The sequence below is a fragment of the Vespula vulgaris genome, chromosome 22, assembly GCF_905475345.1.
Source record: "Vespula vulgaris chromosome 22, iyVesVulg1.1, whole genome shotgun sequence".
Lineage (NCBI taxonomy): Eukaryota > Metazoa > Arthropoda > Insecta > Hymenoptera > Vespidae > Vespula > Vespula vulgaris.
Genome location: NC_066607.1, coordinates 988,230 through 1,004,474, shown reverse-complemented (window position 1 = coordinate 1,004,474; position 16,245 = coordinate 988,230). Strand labels below are relative to the sequence as shown.

The 16,245-nt window shown below is 40.9% G+C and overlaps 1 protein-coding gene across 10 annotated transcripts; it reads left to right on the top strand.

The window, feature by feature from the left end:
* Nucleotides 1–6,834: 6,834 nt before the first annotated feature.
* Nucleotides 6,835–16,151, top strand: LOC127071611 (armadillo segment polarity protein). 10 transcript variants are annotated; one of them, XR_007785155.1, is made up of 11 exons: nt 6,835–7,091; nt 8,622–8,682; nt 8,813–9,043; nt 9,113–9,907; nt 9,988–10,256; nt 10,372–10,713; nt 10,796–10,969; nt 11,037–11,339; nt 12,585–12,681; nt 13,145–13,203; nt 14,405–14,553. XR_007785155.1 is itself a non-coding variant. In XM_051011106.1 (10 exons), the coding sequence occupies exons 2-10, from the start codon at nt 8,646–8,648 to the stop codon at nt 14,587–14,589; spliced, it is 2,397 nt and encodes a 798-aa protein (XP_050867063.1). In that variant the 5' UTR covers nt 6,835–7,091; nt 8,622–8,645; the 3' UTR covers nt 14,590–16,151. The 10 variants fall into 10 exon arrangements, 8 of the variants coding, with proteins under 8 accessions (XP_050867063.1, XP_050867056.1, XP_050867064.1 ...); XR_007785154.1 differs by having other exon boundaries at nt 13,142–13,203; XM_051011106.1 differs by lacking the exon at nt 13,145–13,203 and having other exon boundaries at nt 10,832–10,969; nt 14,405–16,151.
* Nucleotides 16,152–16,245: the final 94 nt, after the last annotated feature.

Genomic DNA, 16,245 nt, shown 5'->3' with positions numbered 1-16,245 from the left:
AAACGGTCGAATCGTTGTCACGTAACGCAAAAATTATCGTTCCCTGATTGCCGCGTAATGCGTCTCGACAATTTCGTCGACCCGAAAGGCGTCCGAGTTTATCGTCTCGTCTTATTAAAATCGCCCGGTAGCACGGACACGAACGATTATTCCATTGCCGATCGTAAAATCATCGAGAGACCGCATCGTCGTCGTTCAAGTTCGTCCTCTACCTACTTGGCGTACGTCCTCTAGAGATCGCGAGGATATCCTTTTGATCGTGCCGATCGATAACGGATCGATCTTTACGATCGATTGACTTACTTCCATTTTAACTCGATCGATTGAAAGGGGATGCATTGTACGATTTGAAACAAAAATATTCTTCGACTTTTTAGTGATGGATATGTAGGTATGGTCGAAAATAAAAAATATGTATCTATCTATATCTAAATATCGAGAGAGAGAGAGAGAGAGAGAGAGAGAGAGAGAGATTTTCGACGATTCGATTCGCTCTCGATAGATCTCGTTAAGGTCGAGATGAACTTATCTCAAGCAATGGGCGTCTCAATGGGATGGGAAGGAGTCTTTTAATCATATCACCATTCGATTTAATCCTCCTTTATCGGACTCCCAAGAATCTCGTCAAATTCCAGAATATGTTCCGCGTCCTTAATACGATGCGATCGTTAAAATCTTTTCTCACGTGAATTTTTATCTCTCTATCTTAAGTTCATCTATCGAAGGTGTATAGTTATCTCGCGGAAGTCGTAATCGTACCTTCGATAAAAACGATAAGGACTTATTTGAAGCCAGTATGTATATTATTAGGATGAAAATGATGCAGTCCAGATTCTATTCCACGATTTGATAGCGTCAATAATGAACTTATTTCATTCTCCCTGATAGTATCATGACGTTCAGCGAAATCAATTGAGATATCATCCGAGGAGTTGTATGATAATTTGACGACTATTTTACGAGAAATATCATTTTATTTAAGAAAATAAATCGACTGGATCCTGTTACGGTGCTACGAATCCTCCGAACGACAAGTAAAACGAATTTTGTTCAAAGATACTCGACTAGAGAAAGTCATGGATATTTCGGACAGGATGCCGAACGGAGGATGACGAACCGAGAAAAGAAGAGGGCGAGTCCTTAGAGCTCCGGTACCTCCTCCACCTTCTTCTTCGGGCTCGAAACGTTCGGCGGTAGAGCGGAGGAGCGGAGATATGCAAACGTCTCGGCGCTGGACGGTCGAACATAACTCAGGCACATGTACGAGCCTGGACGAACGCACACCGGTGCGATACACTGAGGACACTATAAACCTCGATACCGGGCGAATAAAATCCCGGATTTACAGTCCTGATACCGAGCGAGACGGTACTGTCCTGTCCCCGACGCTGTCCTGTTTGTCGCTGTCGCACGGTGTGGGTTGGCTCATCAGCGATGGCCACGTCCAGCAGTATCTTTTCCCTCGGAACCGAAGCTACGGACCGGCCAATCTCAGCGGCACACGCACACCGTCTTACTTCGCGAATCGACCTATACCTACCACACACATATTTATCTATGTGTAAAAGTGTTTACGTGTGCGTGTCTCTGTCTGTGCGTGACTTTCGCGATACTTACTTAGAGAGAGAAACCGCTCCCTCTTATCACCCTTCCCGCGCACACATTGCACCATAGGACCTTGTTCGATACCATTTGAGGACCTCCAATAACCTATCCGGAGTCATTCCGATAGCAGCTCCCACCCGCCCCCACCCACACACGCTATACCACTGGAAGAGCTAGCGAGCGCGAACGCAGGTGTGCTGCACAAAATCGTCTGATCGACGTGCCGAGTGCGCTGATCTCGATGACCTTCGCCGAGGGTCTCGATTCTTCGCGGCACGCCTCCGACACGCGGAGGATATCCTCCGCGAGATATCGAGAATACACCTCGAGGAGACTCCTAGACCTAATCCCTACGTGGCCTCTCTCTCTCTCTCTCTCTCTCTCTCTCTCTCTCCCTCTCTCTCTCTCTCTCTCTGTCTTGATTATAAGCACGAAGCGATATCGTCGAATAAATTCGACGCTATATACCTATACCAATATTCCTCTTCTTTCTAATCTTCTCCTACGGGGAATTCGAATCCATTTTCTTTGTTTTTTTTTTTCTTTTCTTTTTTTTTCTAATTCAATCGAAACTTCGTAGATATACGATACTTTCTAAAATTGCTAACGTTTCTTTTGTCACATTCGACGATTTTGCACGTTCCGTTGATTCGTTTGTTTACTGAAAGAAATATTTGGAATGACGAATCGGACGTACTTTCATTGTCCATGTCGCGGCTCATATTTACCCTACCCCGACATTAGCCACGAGACCACTCCATCAACGGCAACCAGACTATTGTACACGGTCCGTGCTTCTGCCTTCTCTCCCCTCCCTCCCACCTCTCTCTCTCTCTTTCTTATCTCCCTTGGGACAAGAGAAAACGTCCTTTACACACCTCGGACTTTTCCAAAATATTCCACGTACTACCCTTACATTTTCAACATGCAATTCCACATTCGCGAGAGTAGTAACGCAGAAATGTTTTCTTGTCCTCTCGTCGTTTATAAAGTTTTCCGAGGCAGGAAAAACTATACGGTTCGAGATATAAGGAAAAAGAAAACGGAAAAAGAAAGAAAAACAAAAAAGAAGAAAAAACAGAATGGAGGAAAGAGAGAAGACAGATGGAGATCGAACGCGTTCACATTCGAGAGCGATTTGGAAATGGAGTCGATGGACAAAGGAACCACCATCTTTTTAAACGTAACGCGTGTCTACCTTCCCCGTGGTAACCCTTCCGAGAGAGTAGTGAAAGGAAGGAAAGAAAAAAGAAAGAAAGAAAGAAAGAAAGAAAGAAAGAAAGGAAGAAAGAAAGAAAAAGAGTGAGAAAGAGAAAGAGAGAACGCACAACGAGACGATATTTTAATCGAAAGGGAATACTTAAAAGCCGAACGAGCCAGGCTCTGACGTTTTAATGTCAGCGATCGATCCACCGACGTGTCCAATAACTCTAGAGAGGACGAGGGAGGGCCAGTAGTGAGAACGTGAACGAGAGGGTCCGATACCCTAGTATTATGCGACGAGGGGCAGTAAATAAGGTACCTTCCTCCTTTCCCTCTCTCTCTCTCTATCTATCCATCTATCTATCTTTCTCTTTCTTTCCTTCTCTCTCTCTCTCTCTCTTTCTCTCTCTGTTCCTCCTTCTTCGTGGCGTAAACACGAAGCGTTGTAGAATACACGGGCATTAGGCGGAGGCAGATCCGCGCAGATTCTGAGAATGCATATAATTAAGCACGCTGAATCTCTTGCTGGTATGTATGCGCGCGTGCTCGCAGAGAAACACACATACACAGGTAAAAACGAACGAGGTAGCCTTTGTGTAGCGACTCGTTCGAAAGATAGCGACGCTCGTGTGTGCCTTATATAGATACGGGTAAATATATGCCTAGCCATCGTCGGTCCTCTTCTTCGTCTCCTTCCCTCTCCTTTCCCCTCTTTCTTACTCTCTCTCTCTCTCTCTCTCTCTCTTTTCTCTCTCTTTCACTCTCGCTCACCCTCGACCACCTTCTCTCATCCCCGTTCGCCTCCCGTCGTTTCTCCACCTTTTCTTGCCCTACGTTCCACGGTGATCTATGTATCGGCTTGTGCCCGCCGAACCGGGCAACGTGTGTCCGTACCCCTCGTGCGCTTACTTTATTATCGAGCCTCAAATGAGAATTTATGCAGACATAAACGCTCGTGTCAGCGGCGCTACGCGTAGGTGGGGAGACACAACGTTGAGGCAGGCATCTATCACCCTCACCCCTGCCTCGAGATGTCCTACCACCCCTCCTCACCTCCTACCTCTCACCCTAACTTTACCTCGCCCAAAACTCAACCCCTCTCCACCCTATTTACTCTCTCTCTCTCTTTCTTTCTTTCTCTTTCTCTTTCTCTCTCTTTCTGTCTCACTACTCTTTTAACTAACCGGACGACTTCGATTCGCGAGTATCTTACAAAATTTTCGCGAAACTCATCGCTTTCGTTCTTACTTACGCTGAAATTCGAGCTCGTTTCCTCGATTTCGCGAGGACAACGCAACACAACCCAGAAATACACAACACAAGAGAACACGACGAGCATCGTAATTCGGAATACGTACGATCAATCGAGATTAAATTTCCTTCGATCGATACACAGAGCGAGCTCGATCGATTTCACGGAGGTAAAGGGGAATGCGCATGTCTTTTAAATCACCGCTTCCTCGTAGCAAACGTTCCACGAGAAACGAAAATTATTTTGGCCGTTTCTCTTGCATATGTACGAAAGAGAAAAATAAAAAAATATCAAAGGGAATACGATATCGTAGAAACTCTACTTCGCCTTCGACGTATGAAATTTTAAATTTGAAACGTCCACCTTTAACAATCCGGCAAAAGAGAGCAACGTTCTGAATATAGCGAGGCGTGGGCTAGATGGTCCTCGCTTAGACTCGTAAATATATGTAACCTACGTGAAGATATCACCTCTGACTCACATTTAGATAAATAGGTGGATATAGGAAAAAAAGAGAAGGAAGAAGAAAGAAAAGGTACGCATCAAGCGAGAGAAAAAATACAGTTTCTCTTTCTCTCTTTCTCTCTGTCTTTTTTTCCGTTCCTTTCCGTTGTCATGAATCATCGTAAAAGTGTCCGCCTGCTCGCAACATTTATACCGACTGGACCGCGAGATGAAAGTAACAGCACTTGGGTCTCATTGTCAAACGTGACTAGTCATGTGTGAGCGTATGTATGTGTATGCTCGCGTTTGGCGTGCATACACTTAGAAACGTCCTAGATGCTAGAATGAAACATTCGTACTCTATTATCCTTTTTCTGATATCTTTCTTTGCAACATATTACATATTATATGTATGTGTATATATATATACATATATATATATATTCACATTATATATTATATATGTTACAGCATCGAATCCTCTTAAAATAGAAATTTAAAATGCATAGTTAATTCGCCGACGTTTAAAGTATTATCGATTCTAGGCAATTTCGTTCAAACTGTTTTTAATTGACTCTGTTCTATCAAACGTCGATGCTTCGCTACGATCCTAAAAGGAAATATTTTCATTGGTCCGTTTAATGTAGATGAACAAGGTCCTCTTCTTTCTCTTTTTGTCTCTAAATTCTGGTCGCGCGGATCGACTTTCGTTAGCATTTACGTGGATTAACGCGGAAGTCTCCGTCATCACAAATCATTATTAGCATATTATCGACGACACTTATCAGGGTGGCGCACGCAGGACTATCCTCTCTCAAATAGGAGCCCGTTCATAAATCAGAGATCGTCTTTCCTAGCGATCCGATGATATTTCATTCGTTAACAGGCATATAATTACGGGCGTGCAAAGACTCGTACCGATCAAATATTTTTTCACTCGAGTAAATATACGCGGTACACCACTAACTACAGTCGGTCTTACTGCCGGAAAAGATTTGTTTTGCGCGAGAACGATATAACCGTATAGCGCATTCGTGTGACTAGCTCGGGATATCTTGCACCACCATCGCGAGTCTGCCTTTTCGATGAATATTAATACGATTCGTCTATTGTGAGACGCATCGTTGACCTTCGCGATCTCTTCCTAACCTTATGATTTATGTTATATCATGTTGTTAAAAATTAAGAGAATTCTGAAATAAAACCGATTACGATCGGAATCGAGCATTGTCCTTCATCGGAAGAATCATAATATCTGTGTTGGTAAGAGAAATAAAAATCGATTCGAATAATTTCCAAGCTATAAAATACTTTCATCATTGACGAATCATATATTGTATTTTAGTTTTTCTTTTTTCCTTTCTTTTTTTTTTGCTTTTCATCGCTTGAAATCCGTCGAAAGAAAGGGCGAGTAATCTTTAAAGTTCGTTAACAAAAAAAATCGCTGCTACTCAAAAGTAATCGTCCTTCGATCGATTCCTTCCGCAGAGGAAATTACAAACGAGGAGATAATGTCGACGCGACTCGCGACACGGCTCGTCTCGCGCGTTCCATTTCGCGGCGCCTGATGTTCCTTTCTCCGAGTTGCCAGTGCGATAGACGGGTTGCAGTTCCCTCAGGCGCCGCCGCCACCGCGCCGCATTTCGAAGATCAAAGCGATCTTAAGTACGGCTGCGGGTGCGCGCGAACGCGTTATCATCCACGTCGCATAAATATTTAAAGCGCGTTTACTTTTGTATGCAAATCGGTATGGCGCGTCCTTCGACGTATTAGTAAATCGTGTTTGCAAACCGACCGACTTTTCCCCGTTTTCCGTCAGTTCGCCATTTTCTCAATTTATTCGAAAAGATTATCTCATATTCATCCTCATCGGTATCTCCCTTTATACGTTCGTTTATGTCTTACGTGCTTCGACTTACCATACCTTCGAGAAACGTAAGAACATGCATACGGTCAATATTAAAAATATTCACGAATTCCTTTCACATTCGATCATTGCTTCTGAACATTCTTTATTTTTTTTATTTTCTGTTTTTTTTTTTTTTTAGACATTGCGCATCGCCGGGTTGATCCCGAAGGAATTTCGTGGCTGGCGCAAAAGTAAATGGTTTCTTTCGGACAGATCTTTGCTGATAGAGAGAGAAAGAGAGAGAGAGAAAAAGAGAGGGAATGAGCAAGAGAGAGAGAGAGAGAGAGAGGGAACAAGTAAGAGAAAGAGAGTGAGGGTAGATAGGATATGTAATAAAAATGTAGTGGGGGTAGAGCGTGCGTGCGACGCGCTCGTAGCGTCACTGCGCCCGTGGTGACACGAGGAACGGCCGTGGGGCGGCGCTGCGATCGTTCGGTACTGCGCGTCGCTTTCCGCCATCTTTAGTTGTCGGATCCGTGGCTGCTCCGTAGCGGTGAAAGAGAAATAGATAGGTAGATTTGTAGCGCTGGGAGCAAAAGGTACCGACTAGAGAGGAGAGGAGTGACTTGTGGGAAGTCAGGCGAGGAGAGCCCGAAGCACCGAGTGAGTCAGCCGTTACATCGCCGGCTCGTATCGCAAAGTTTTACGGAATTGTGCTCCGCCGAACCTTGCAGTACGGTAAGTGCATCGCTCGTCGTGTCGAACGCTAATCGTTTAGCGTTCCTCCGTTCTCTCTCTCTCTCTCTCTCTCTCTCTCTCTCTCTCTCATTCTTTTTCTATTCGTCGGATAATCAAGTTCGATTCATATTTCCATAACGAGACTCTCGTTGTGTTTACGCTGGGTGTGTCAAAGTGTTTTCCCCCTCTCCCTTTCGCTCTCCTTTCTCTCCCTCTCTCTCTCTCTCTCTCTCTCTCTGTCTCTCTTTCTGTATCAATTCTTCGTTCTATGTCGGTCTCTCTCTCTCTCTCTCTCTCACACTCGGTCTTCCGCCCGTATCGGTTCCCCCTCCGGTGAACCTTCCACTCTTCACCCCGCTTACTCCTTCATCATCCCACTCTCTACCACAGTGGATTGTTAGAAAATGGTGATGCATTGCATTCTCGGAGCCTTTGTTGTGTCGCACACCCACGCGCACTAGTTCTCGTTTCATCGTACGTACTACGAAGGATCGAGCCTCTTTTCCTTCCTTCTCTTATTTTATTTCTCTCTCTCTCTCCCTCTTTCTCTGTACCCCTCTCTATCTCTCTATATATCCCTCTCTCTTTCTCTCTCTCTCTATATCTATCTATCTATCTTTCTCCATCTCCCTTGCGCTTCACTGCTCTCCTCTTCCTCCCAGCCCTCTTCGCCTCGCGCGTGCACGGGCGTCCGTAGTAGGCGATTCCGTAACGGTGCAACGGCACGTAGTGTGTGCGGTGTTCGATCGTGAACAAAAAGGAGAAAAAGAAAAGAAAAGAAAAAGCTTGTCGTCCATAATAGTTTATGTAGACAGTGAGTGAGTGAGAAAGAACAGAAAGAGAAAGAGAAAGAGAAATAGAAATAGAGATAGAGATAGAGATACAGATAGAAACGCACGTTCGAAGATAGAAGCGGAAGCTGCGTGCGAGGAGACACTTCGGAGGAGGCAATCTTTCGATCGTTTTCACATTCCGTTGCGGAAGCATCTCTCCATCTTCTTCTTTTACCTCCTCTTACTCCTCATACTCATCGTCGTCTTTGCGTCGCGACGCGGTGCACTGACCTTACGCGCGTCCTCTTCGTCTTCTTCGAAACGCACCTCTTCCGAAAACAAAAGGAACGAACGTAATGATAGTTTGCTTCGAAATACTTACACGTTCCTACGTTTGCTCTCGTATTATCTTTTCCTTTCTTTTCTTTTCTTTTCTTCTTTCTCTCTCTCTCTTTCTCTCTCAGCCTCTTTTTCTTTCGTCCTCTTTCTCTTTTTCTCTGTATCATTCTTTCTTTTCTTTCCTCGAATTCCTTTGATTTTTTTCCTTGTAAGAACAAGAAAAGAAACTTCCTAGTAATAATGTTATTCGATTCGTTGTCATTACGTACTTTGAAAATTCAAGGGTTACATAGAAACGTGCCGTAACGTCACCGCGTCATTCGTATACTTTCTCCTCTAACGCGTTCTTTATTCTTCTTTTAACAGTATCGATAGAACGATCAATTGTAGGTCATAGTTTTGTTTCTTTTCTTCTCAGGTGTGGATAGACTCACCTGCCAGAATGAGTTATCAAATGTCATCTAACCAATCCAGACCGAGTAAGTATATAGTTCTTCTACAGAAATGATTAAACTATTGTTGAAGTTATTAATTAATAAAACTTATATTAAATTATTCTTTATTAAAGTATCGTAGTAAAGATTAATGAGTATTGTTTTCGGCTTGTAGTGTCCCACGGAAATTATCAGGGACCGGGTGATCTACCTATGGGGTCGGCCAAAGAACAAACATTGCTATGGCAACAAAACTCTTACATAGCTGACTCGGGTATACATTCGGGGACAGTCACACAAGCACCGTCTCTGTCTGGTAAGGAAGACGACGAAATGGAAGGAGATCCATTGATGTTCGACTTGGATCAAGGTTTTGCTCAAGGATTTACTCAGGATCAAGTTGATGGTAAGCGTTCATCGGTAAAAGAACGACAAGCGTGCAAGTAGAACGCAAACTCTATTATTGTGTTTTCAGAAATGAATCAACAATTGAGTCATACTCGATCTCAGAGAGTCCGTGCTGCCATGTTCCCGGAAACATTGGAGGAAGGTATAGAAATACCTTCTACTCAATTTGACCCGGCACAACCTACTGCGGTACAACGGTTGGCGGAACCAAGTCAAATGTTGAAACATGCTGTGGTTAATTTAATAAATTATCAAGACGACGCGGATCTAGCTACACGTGCAATACCAGAATTAATTAAACTCTTAAACGACGAGGATCAAGTTGTGGTTTCTCAAGCGGCCATGATGGTCCATCAACTCTCTAAAAAGGAAGCCTCGCGTCATGCTATTATGAATAGCTCTCAAATGGTGGCTGCTTTGGTGCGTGCGATTTCCAACAGCGATGATTTGGAATCGACGAAAGCAGCTGTTGGAACGTTGCACAATTTGTCGCATCACAGGCAAGGTCTTCTAGCCATATTCAAAAGTGGTGGTATTCCTGCACTTGTAAAGCTCTTGAGTTCTCCAATGGAATCCGTGCTATTTTACGCTATTACAACATTACACAATTTACTTTTACATCAAGATGGCTCAAAGATGGCTGTACGTCTTGCTGGTGGTTTACAAAAAATGGTGGCGCTACTTCAAAGAAACAATGTAAAATTTTTAGCTATAGTGACCGACTGTCTTCAAATACTTGCATATGGCAATCAAGAGAGCAAATTGATTATACTTGCTTCTCAAGGACCCATAGAATTAGTGCGCATAATGCGTTCCTACGATTATGAGAAATTATTATGGACAACGTCTAGAATTTTAAAAGGTAAAATATTTCGTATAACTCCTTATTCTTACTTATTCTCATTTTAACGAACAAACTAACGATTGTGTTTGTTCGTACAGTGTTATCCGTATGTCCTAGTAATAAGCCAGCGATCGTGGAAGCAGGTGGTATGCAAGCTTTAGCGATGCATCTCGGTAATCCGAGTCAAAGATTCGTACAAAACTGCTTATGGACATTACGAAATTTATCGGACGCCGGTACCAAAGTCGACGGACTCGAAGGTTTACTTCAAAGTCTCGTACAAGTTCTTGGTTCTACGGATGTTAACGTTGTTACGTGTGCAGCAGGAATTTTATCCAATCTTACTTGTAACAATCAACGGAACAAAGTAAGCTATTTGAAACGTGATTACTAAACGTCCGTTTAATTCGTTGCAATGTTATTACATCGACGACCACGTGTAACTTCCTTTTCATTCATTTATTTATTTCTTTTTCTTTCAGGTTACGGTATGTCAAGTAGGAGGCGTCGATGCTCTTGTACGCACAATTATTAATGCCGGTGATCGCGAAGAAATAACAGAACCAGCGGTTTGTGCTTTGCGTCATTTAACTTCACGCCATGGCGAAGCAGAAATGGCACAGAACTCTGTCCGTTTGAATTACGGAATTCAAATAATAGTAAAATTGCTAAATCCTCCTTCACGCTGGCCACTTGCGAAAGCGGTGATTGGTTTGATACGTAATCTTGCGCTTTGTCCTGCAAATCACGGGCCACTTCGGGATCACGGAGCGATTCATCATCTGGTTAGGCTTTTGATGCGTGCTTACCAGACAACGCAACGGGTGAGTGTTTGAAGGGAATAGGTCGCAGAATTTTCTCTGCGTTAGTGGCGAGTATACGTGCATTTTATATATCTATATACAGCAGCGAACGTCAGTGGCCATTACTGGTAATCAACAGGCACCAGCGACGTATGCGGATGGAGTGCGTATGGAGGAAATAGTCGAAGGCACTGTTGGAGCTCTTCACATTCTTGCAAGAGAATCGCACAATAGGGTCATTATCCGATCGCAGAACGTAATTCCGATATTCGTGCAGGTACGTTCAAAATCGTTCGATCGTTACGATACTATAGTTAATCGGAATCCTTTCTTATTATTTACAGCTGTTATTCAATGAGATAGAAAATATTCAACGTGTAGCAGCCGGCGTACTTTGCGAATTAGCAGCCGATAAAGAAGGTGCAGAAATGATCGAACACGAAGGTGCCACGGCTGCACTTACGGAATTATTACACTCCAGAAACGAAGGCGTAGCAACGTATGCAGCGGCCGTATTATTCCGTATGAGCGAGGACAAACCTCAGGAGTACAAGAAGCGGCTTTCCATGGAACTAACGAATTCATTGTTACGCGAGGATACGAATTTATGGAACAATGCTGATTTCGGCATGGGCCCAGATCTACAGGTAATGTGAATAAAATAGTAATATCGATGCATGAATTGCTTATGCCGTGGCTGAATTTATTTACTTATAAACAATGTGCAGTATATATATAAGGCACTCGTTTATTTTGGTATCTTAGCAGCGTGCACTGCTGAAAAAAAAAAAACGCTATTGCCAGCGTAGGATAGCTAGATATTTTTATATCAGCTCGTTATTACATAGGGTGAAAGATGCGGATAAAGAATTGCATAGTCAACATAAACAAATTTTTATATAGAGATAATAGATACATTGTATTAAGTAAATTAAGCCACGTTATAGATTATTCTCGGTGTTTCATAAAAACGCTAAACTTTATAAACAGATTTAAATAGTATACCAGATGCTTGCTCTCATTAGCTTGTATTCGTGTTAGCATAGACAGGTAGTTTACGATTGTATCACAATTGGCCATTATCCAATTCGCATAACTGAAGTTAAATTGTATAATAACCCGACAGGAGGAGGATTTATTCGTAAAATCATATTTATCGAGCAAATTTATTTATTTATTTATTTATTTTTTTCTTGCAAGAAAATGTCTTTTATTAATATTTGTTTTTTACTCGTCATTTTGGTATTATTATTATTAACTGCACATTGCTTTTCATCACTTCTAATTCCTTTTATTAATCGCTAAAAAGAGAAAATTTGAGTCGCTAAATAATTTATTTTCAAGTTAATAATAATAACGATAAGCTCGATGCTTTAGCTTATGAGTTCGCATTACTCATCTTCAAATGGCATTTTGTAAGTTTTATCTATTATCACACTACTATATCGACTTCGGTCAAGATAAAAAACATATATATGATATTACCTATAGCAGAAGACAATAATGTTGTGCTTAATGGAACAATGGAACACACGAATATTTGTATAGAAACGAACTCGATGTTCGACATCCAGTTTGGAAGATATTATAATATGCATGGGAATGCGTTTTATCCTCTTTCCCTCCCCCTTCCTAACACCCCTCGTGTTTCGTCTGGGCTGGAAAGAATATCGCAGAAATGGATGCGAGATACTTTCGAAGACCTCGAGTATAAACTTTTATTCTTCGGAGAGAGATTATTTTTGATCTTAAACGTTCGATAAAAAAGACGCGATTTACCGGTACTAGGCGAGTATTTTGCCGTCCCTATTTTTTTTTTCCTCGGGGTACTAAGAAATAGTCCCCGATTAGAAGATATGTTTTTGTGTTGACCTAAGCTACCTAATCTTCAGGACATGCTTGGCCCTGATCATGGCTATGATGGTATGTATGGACAAGGACCTCCTAGCGTACACAGCAGCCATGGCGGTCGTGGTTATCAACCACAAGGTAAGTTACGTGTAATCGAATCATTCTGCCCATCGAATGCTTTAAAGTATTTATAATTCATCCAATTGGTAGATGGAGTTTTATATATAAATATATATATATATATATATATATATATATATATAAACTTCTTATTATTATACAAAAAAAAGTCTTGAAAATTTCTACTTTGAGCGTAATATCGAAGATTTGCAATTTGTATGTCAATTTTAATACGAGTACATATACATAATATTGTGAAAGCTACGGGTCTAAAAATCTCTTTATCGGATATATCGGAAAATTGCTTTTAAGAACGTTATGGTATGGGTGAACTTTCACTTTTCTATTACGGTAATCTCTATTTTTGCATCCCAATAGCGTTCTATGGACAACTAATATTAACGAATCTACTTATTTCTTCTACTCGTCGAAAATCATTTTCGATTAAACGTAATGCATTTAATTGTTATTTTAACAGCAGCTTAACCCACGGAGTTAAATTAAAATACAGGCTATCAACCGTATCTCGCAGTAACATAGGTGACATTCAGCTCTTACGTACTGTTCTTTACTGTATTATTGATCGTTGTCTCATCGTTCGCTTTCTTTTCTTAATTTTTTCTTTTATTTTTCATTTTTTTTCTTCTTTTTTTTCTGCTTTTTTCCGTGCTTGTGTCATTAATACCGTACGCTTATCTTACACATTGCTTTTTATTTTTTTTTTATTTTTATACATATATATATATCGATATGCTTCATGCATGTTTTGTGAATGCTCTTTGTTGTCTCATAAAAATCTATTTCATCGTTGATGTAAGCGACAAGCAATATTTAGTGTTTCATGTTAACGGATTTCCGTGCATGTTTTATATCTTCTCTTACGTCATCTCTTACGTAATCCTATGTGCTTTTTGGAAGAAAGAACGGCGTGTATGGTACTCTCAGGTATAGTGAGTTTTCTTTTTAAAGACGATCGGTAGACGAGTCTCTCTTTTCTTCTAACTTTGCCTTTCACAAGATATTCGAGCTATGCGTTTTTATATTTCTAACGTAAAACTACGACCAAGAATATTCCAGTTGATTAATCGATCGTACAAAAGCATGCAATCAAGCGGTTTCAACGTCGGATTGTAATTTGTCCTGGCTTTCATCTTTCCCCCTCTGTTTATTGAAGTCTAAAAAATCAATAGTCGTCCGTATTTAAGTGCGCATTTCTCCTCGGAGATCTTTTAAAATTCTCTAGATACGAGGTAGATTATCCTCGCATTCGATATTATTTCTTATATATTGCTCCGAAAGAGATACATATATGTGTACACACATATACATATATAAACTTTTTTTCGAACTTTAAAAAAAAATATATATTTAACGCGTATTATTCGGAACGTAGAAACGCGAATCGCGATGTCCTCTATCGCGGATCAAAGAGATATTTTCCGGTTGCCTACCGGTGGAAAGATGTCACGAGTTTTTGATTACAAAAGGAGAGAAAAAAGAGAGAGAGAGAGAGAGATAAAAAAGGAAGAAACAAAACTGATAGAAAAAGAGAGATGGCTTTCGAGTATCTTATAATAAAAATTGTATTCTACCGAGTGAACTTTATTTAATCTTATACATAGACATACGTATACGTTCTTTGTAAAGTATTATATTGATTATGATGAACTCGAATCTAAGTCTCTTTTGCTGGATAAATGGATAATCGTTGCTCTCTACGAAATGTTTTTTCGCACGACAGGTTATGACCAGATACCAATAGATTCCATGCAAGGATTAGAAATAGGCGGAGGATCGACATACGGTGCAATGGACACTATGGATGTGGCGCACGAAGGTGACCTTAGTTTCGATCATTTGGAAGAGCTTCCGGCGCCGCCCCAGGATAATAACCAGGTTGCAGCTTGGTATGACACTGATCTTTGAATCACGTGTCATCGCCGATCTCTCGCTCGCGAGGGCAACGATTTCGTGAGAATTTTCAAAGGAACAAATATGGAAACCGAGGATTTTAATACAGACGCGAGCATCGTCTCACATTTTATTCTCACCCTGTATCGTATAAACGAAAATGATCGTATAAACGAACGATCCCGCGAGGGATCCTCGTTCACGCGCGGTGGTGTATACGAAAATAAAGGGAAAAAAAAAGAAAGAAAAAGAAAGAAAGAAAGTGTGCGTGCTACATCATCACAACCGGGTAAATTAACGAGGAGTACGCAAAAAGAAAACAAAAAAAGTGAGCGAATTTTACAATTGTTTTTATGAGATAAGGCCACGGGACAAAAAAAAACTGTGTTCTCTTTTCGTTGTCCACGATTCCTCATGGTCAGGACACGGTGTATCGACTTCTATTTAGTAATACGAGATGGGTTATACTATATACATATATACATAACACTTACACAACACCGATGTGTCGTACCTTAGATATTTATAACGAATATGCGTAAAAGTGTGACGCTCGAATGTTATGTCGTCGTGATTCGTCATTGTTGCCACAAGTCGATCGCAACTCACACGACCTGAGAAAATGCATAAAGGGGGAGGAGAAGCAGTATGATGACATATCCCGCCGCGATTACTCTCGTGGATTATCACTTCTAAAAGCATCGTCGATATTGTACCTTCCGTTTTCTTTTTTTCCTTTTTCTTTTTTTTGGTTTTCTTCTGTTTCCTTTCTTCTTTTTCTTCTTTTTTTCTCTTTCTTTTTTTTTACGTAAGTCTAAAAAGTTATTGTTAATGCGTTCGATAGAACGACGCGCACTAACGTTTAGAAAAAAGAAAGAAAGAAAGAAAGAAAGAAAGGAAGAAAGACAAACGGACAGAAAACAGGGTGAGAAAGGCTTTTTTGAAGAAGGAAAGAAAGATGAGGAGGAAAGTTAAAAAGGAAGGCGCGCGAAGACGTTAACGCATTTATATATCTGTCACAGTATTTTATTTAATTCATTGTTCTCGTATCACGTGCATAAGTGTTTCAGAAATTCGACCGGAAAGAAAAAGAAAGAAAGAAAAGAAAAGAAAAAAAAAGAAAGAACTGTATTGCCTAATACTTATTAATCCCCCGAATATTCACTGTATCATGTACTTCTTTCGAAAGTTGTGATTTGTAACCAAACTGCAAAATAATGACCTATTTATACCGCTATCCCCGAAATGGTAGTGTCAATCTCGTATTTTACAGGGTAGTTATACTTAATTTTTATTATTATCATTAAAGTAGATGAGCAATCGGAACGGAACTATACTGGACATCGGTTTGCCGATGTCCTGTAAGCTCTTCCGATAGCTGTCGATGTATTAGATTTAAGAAAAAGAAAAAGAAGAAAAAAAAATAAAAGAGAAAGAGAGAAAGAGAGCGAGAGGGAGAGAGAGAGAGAGAGAGAGAAAGAAAGAGAGAGAGAGAGCGAGACACGTAATTCGTACACATCATGTATATGTATCGTTTAATTGTCCATACGAATAAACTGAACGATTAAGTACTCGAATCTTATTTTCGTGATTGTATACGACGTGATCGAAATAATCGATAAAATTCACTTATTTCAGGTACCTTCGAAAGAAAGAAAGAGAGAGAGAGAG

Coding starts and splice junctions, on each gene's coding strand:
- LOC127071611 (XM_051011099.1), top strand. CDS start 8,646: ATGAGTTATCAAATGTCATCTAACCAATCCAGACCGA. Junction 9,908..9,987: donor AACGTCTAGAATTTTAAAAG/GTAAAATATTTC, acceptor TTGTTCGTACAG/TGTTATCCGTATGTCCTAGT. Junction 10,714..10,795: donor CTTACCAGACAACGCAACGG/GTGAGTGTTTGA, acceptor ATCTATATACAG/CAGCGAACGTCAGTGGCCAT.